Source organism: Charadrius vociferus, unplaced genomic scaffold (assembly GCF_000708025.1).
Source record: "Charadrius vociferus isolate BGI_N301 unplaced genomic scaffold, ASM70802v2 scaffold248, whole genome shotgun sequence".
NCBI lineage: Eukaryota > Metazoa > Chordata > Aves > Charadriiformes > Charadriidae > Charadrius > Charadrius vociferus.
In genome coordinates this window covers 46,546-51,958 of record NW_009649851.1, presented here as the reverse complement: position 1 = coordinate 51,958, position 5,413 = coordinate 46,546, and the positions used below count along the sequence as shown (strand labels likewise).

The window sequence follows — 5,413 nt, the reverse complement described above, 5'->3', positions numbered from 1 at the left end:
ATTCCTGCTCCAAATCAAAGCTAGCTTGAGTATGCTTGTTTACAGAATGCAATGGGTAAATGCATTTCCAGTTTCATTCTCCATATTCCAAGAGGCAGAAATTGGGAAGATTAAAGGACAAGGAGTAAAAACTTGAAACAAAAGTCATACTCATGCCGTTTCTTTTCGCAGCTTTTGTTAACAGTCTTTATCAGGAAGCCTTAAGAAGGGCCTTGGTAGGACATGTTAGAACACTCAGCACCTTTGTGAATGTAGGAGCAATCCTCTGCTCCTTTCACTTCTTCAGATTAAGCTTTTGCAGGCTCATTCACACTCCCTGATAAATACACACAAACTGAAAGGAAAAAGTCTTTTCACTAATCCTGTTGCATAAGCTCTTCATATGGTATTGTTTCCCTGTTTGCAGCAAGTGCTTTCCTGTCGTTTATGTCTATCACACATGGGGCTGCTTGGAGATCAAGATCCCATTGTTCTTTAATCTTTACTGTTCTTAAACTGGTGAAATCTCACCCCTACTCCTCAGTCTTCCGGTCTCTTGAATAATAGTATAACCCAACAAAGACTTCCTGCAGCGGGCAAATGGGTCTCGATCAGTATCAGATACAGTGAGACTGCGTTTGAATCGGACTTCAAATCTATAATGGGATTTGTGTCCCACTGAGGAGAGATTGTCAACAATAAAGCAGAAAAAAGAAGGCTATTACATTAATAGTGCTACAAAAATATTGTAGATTCAATAAGAATTGACAGATGGTGAAGAGAAAAACCATGTCACGGGTTAAAAATAGAATGAGAAACAGAAGTTCAAAGTGAAGACAGAGGAGTAGGCAAACAGGAACAAAAAAAAGCATGATTTTTCTAAGGCGAGCACGAGAAATTATTTTGGAAAAAAGTATTTCTACATCATATATGTGTTTTTAAGGGATAAAAATTGAAAGTATATCGGATCTTATCTTGGCTTCTTATATTCACATTGAAAAAGCAAATAAACCTTGGGGATTTTTTTTTTTTTAATTATTTCCATAGTGAGTAAGTGTGGATTACAGGTTGTTTCTGTTATATATGAGGTGATGTGCTGTATTGGAGGTATAGTTTCAGAGTAGTAGCAATTGACATCACATTTTATTATAGTTTTTTTGCTTTTTCTGGTCATCATTACTAAAGGAACTGCAGTTTATGCACAGATACAGTGATAACAATACTTGGACGATTTAAAGGGCATAACACTTATGTAGAGTTCTGTTTGAGGTTTCACTAATAACCTTGGTCTGAAATCATATTGGATATTTACTTAACAAGTAGAATAAGAATGGATTTGTCTTGGTCTTCACAAAAAAAATAATTTTTTACTGTGAAAAATTTCAAGTTTTTTCTGAAATTGAAATACAAATAGTTTTAAGCTACAGTTAATTTCTGTGTTTTCTTTTACAGAAAAACATACTGTCATCGGAGGCTTAACTTTTTAGAATCTAAATTTAGTTTACATGAGATGTTAAATGAAATGTCAGAATTTAAAGAACTAAAGAGTAATCCCCATCGAGACTTTTATAATGTGAGAAAGGTAAGTGTGAAAAGGATTAAAGGCATGACATTGTTTTTAGCAGGAGTTCCAGCAATTTTACTTTTCTTGTGTGAGGTGTAGGTGATATGCATGAAGTGGTGTGTGCGTACCACTCCATTGAATTACGTTATTTTAAGAATATTAAAATTTTTCTACATGGGAACACTCCAGGAAAATTAACTTGAATGTAAGTGGGTTAAATGGATTATGCTAAACTCATCTGTTTACCTATTCAGAATCAAAGGGGCTTAATTGTATGTAGATTGCTTTAAAGGAGTGGAACAGAGTTAATCAAATGAAGCTCATTTAGATTATGAATAAAAATATCCACATGGAGGTTTAATTAATCTTAATTAATTCGCTTAAAGACAGACAAGTGCAATTTCCTGCTTTCATGTAGGTAAGCCGTACAAGACTGTAGTAGGAACAGCTGTATAGATTTTGGATAAAAAATTTTCTTCATATTGAAAATAGATGTTTAAATACACATCAAAAGAAAAAAGACCTCCCACAGAAACTGAACTGAGGGTTCATGCTACCATCAGTATCTGGTAAAAAATGTCTGTGAAGTATTAAGTAAAAAGATAGTTATTTGAGTTATATTCTTAGTTGCCTCTGAGATAAACTGGGGTGTAATTAGGAGACAGGTAGGGGAATCAAGGAGCTGGTTTTGTGGCCTGACATATTGACACCCAAGGGAGCCGCATTCTCTTTAAAGCATGGAAGCAGCAGTGTTATGCTGGTTCGTTTGCTTCTGTTTCCTGAAGTTAAGAGGAAGTTACTGGACAGATAATGTTTCAGTTTGATAGGTGAGATTTCTTCACAAAGCAGTAATTGTTGCTGGTGTTTTTAACCACTTCAGGTCTATTCTGCATTGTTTCTATATGCAAATGGAAGAAGTAGTCCTTATTTTGTAACGTCAGGGTTTAGATTAATACTTCAATCCTTCTTGTTATGTTTTGGTTAGCGCTAGTACATCAAAAAGTCCTTTTGGCTTTTCCCTGTAGTGTCCAGTGTGCTGGCTACTGAATGCTTTTTGCTGTTGTGGTAATAAACCGTCAAATACAAAATCTGCTAAGCAAGTGTTTGATGAATGTACTCCTGTCTATCATAAGGCTAGAAGCAGATGGGTTGTTAGGTAAATTCTAATGAATTTCACACTTCCATCTGTTACGTGTATGGATGGGAAGATCTATTAGCTAATTGTCTTAAGCAGGATTCAAGTGGCAGAGAGTCTACTCCGAACTTGACAGTTTTCTTGCATAACCCTGGACAAGATATTTACTGTATGCCACATTCAGATAAAACACTTCACTGGCTGACAGAGACATTAATAATAAAACACATGGTGACTGAGAGGTGCGAAGGACAGAGGTGTGGATCGGGTAACTGCCCGATCAATTTGCCCAGTCAATCAGTTTGATTACTGAGAAGCTGTAATTAACAGGATTGTACTTGCTAAGTTCAGCTTTTGATTTAACAGCAAATGTTTAATGTCTCTGGGCATGTCTTCATTATTTTCTAATTATCTACTATTAAATAAGCCAATCTACAAATGGATTAATGTTGTTCAAAAGCCCAAAATGTGCATCGCTTCCCCTCTGACAAGACCCAAATTCAGGACAGCAGGAAGAAACTTGCTCTTCTCTGGCAGGGATCATTCCTACTGCTAGCTTTAAACATTGCTGCATAGTGTTAATCTTGCTTAAAGTAGTATTTTTATGAATCATTCTCTATGGAAAGTAAACTGCATTGTAGATAGAGTTTCTATAAGTCCTCAGATAATCTCGTTTTCCATATGTCTTGCTAACCCAAGTAATGTTTGGATCTGTAAGCTCCCTGAAGTGCTTCCTCCCTAACAACAGTATCAGCACTGAAACTTATAATACGAAACAGACACTTCTAGGGCCTGCATTTTCAGGATGTCTCCCTGTTAGTCAATCCTAAAAAGTGTGTACTGCTCATAAGAAAAGCAAGAAATAAGATTCACCTCCCAAAAAAGCTGTTAGTGAACATGTCTATTACATCCCTCAGACACTAGTGTGGAGATCCTGGTACAATCTGTTTGCTTATATAAAAGATCCAAAGTAACTGATGGAAAATGCCCAAATTAAAACAGTTATGAATGTATTGACAAGGTCAAGCAGTGAACATGTATTACTGCATTTAGAAAGGTACAGTAGCAGCATGCCAGCATTATTTGCTAGCATGCCAGCATTATTTGCTAGCATGACAATGAAAGGTTACGGGGTTTTTATTCCCCTTCTCACTGCCCCCTTCCCCTCTTTTTTTCCTGGTTTAATAGGAGTTCTCCTCCAGTGAGCTCATCTATTTAATAAATCCTAAGATAGGGCTTCTATTAAATAAGGGAAATGTACGTGTATAACTTATGTATTGGACTTAACCAGAAGGCAACCAAAGATATGTTTTGCACTGATCGTGCTGGAATTGGAAAATTGCCCTTTAATAACCAGACAAATATTTCTCTAGACAGGCAAGAACCCATAGGTGGTAAGACAGTGTGGCTGGCTCCACTTGGCTCCCCACAGGAGGTGGACAACTGTCTGTGTGGGAGAATGCTAACTTTAGAGAAGACTCTTGAGTCTGCCATCAGCAGGGCTCTCCCACGTTCTCCAGCTCATGCATAGCAAAGCACAGTCAACACAGATTCTCCACATAACTTCTGGGTTGTCTGCATTAAGGATGAAATGAAGTAGTAAGAGCTTGGCTCTACAGCGCACACACAATCAGAACTGAGTTTTAGCCTTTGTGTACTAGGGTGTCTTGCCTTCCAAAGCAAGTAAGTGAGTTTTTTTTGAGCGGGTCTTCCAATAGACCACTGTGCCCGACAGCTTCAGATAATTCAGAACCACTAGTTCAGTTTTTTAGCTGAAATACACCTTCATAGTAAAGGACCTACACCTGAATATTATTTTACTTTTATTAAAATGTTGCCAATTGCAGGAGGCATTTACTTTGCTTTCTTGGTCTTGGAGCTTTTTTTGTTATTAGGAACTTTGGTTTGTCTCTATTGCTCTTTCTAGAGGGGAGGTTGCTGCCTTGTTTTGTTGTTGTTTTTTAAAGTGAAGCCAAGATATTTGTTTGCCTAGCATGTATTTGCTACCTTTATGATGTATATCTATGTACTGCATTTTTCACTGCAGATAGCTTTGATCTAGTTTTCTACAGATGAAAAAGTGACAGCCTAAGCCTCCTTCCATATTCTTTGTCTCTTTAGCCATTATTTCAGTGTGTCAGCAAACCAAACCTGAGGATATGTCATAGCAGTGACTTCTACACATCATATTCTTCTGCTTACCCAATCACTAGCTCAGATGCCCAGCCTCATGTGGCAGCTTTGGCTCAGGCCAGGGCAGCTGTGCATGGAAGAACGCAGTTTCTAGAGTGGCTTACACAGCCCTGCTGAATTCTGTGTTGCAATAGCTGGTTGCTGCCGTGACGTATCATTTGGGCTAGATCATTGCAACTGATTTGTTTTTTTCTTTTTAAAAGGTATTGGTTAGACAAAAAGGAAGTAAATTCTAGCTTTTGTTTGTGACGGCAGGGTTGAAGTACCACTTGTTACTTCTAAGAAAGGAAGTTAGAGTGGTTTCATATACTTCTAAATTCTATAGATCTCAGCAAATACCGAATGAAATTAACAGATGTTTGCTTTTTAAATGTATGATTAAAAGCCTCATGAGTGAACAGTGAATCTATACCTTAAGTTCCTGAACTTTGATTCATTCTGAGGTTGCTGCTTTTTTTTTTTTTTTTTCCTCCCTCCTCCCCAGTAGCTACTTACTGACTTTGGTGATGAACCAAAAGTGATAATGAATGGGAAGACTTAAA

The 5,413-nt window shown here is 37.3% G+C and overlaps 1 protein-coding gene across 2 annotated transcripts in view; it reads left to right on the top strand.

Moving 5' to 3' along the window:
• The window catches only part of AMPD3 (adenosine monophosphate deaminase 3), a 29,176-nt gene that overhangs the window by 7,238 nt on the left and 16,525 nt on the right, over positions 1–5,413 (top strand). For both annotated transcript variants that reach the window (XM_009890945.1, XM_009890944.1), the window contains exon 5: positions 1,432–1,561. In XM_009890945.1, the coding sequence (XP_009889247.1) occupies positions 1,432–1,561 (130 nt within the window). The remainder of the gene's footprint in view (positions 1–1,431; positions 1,562–5,413) is intronic.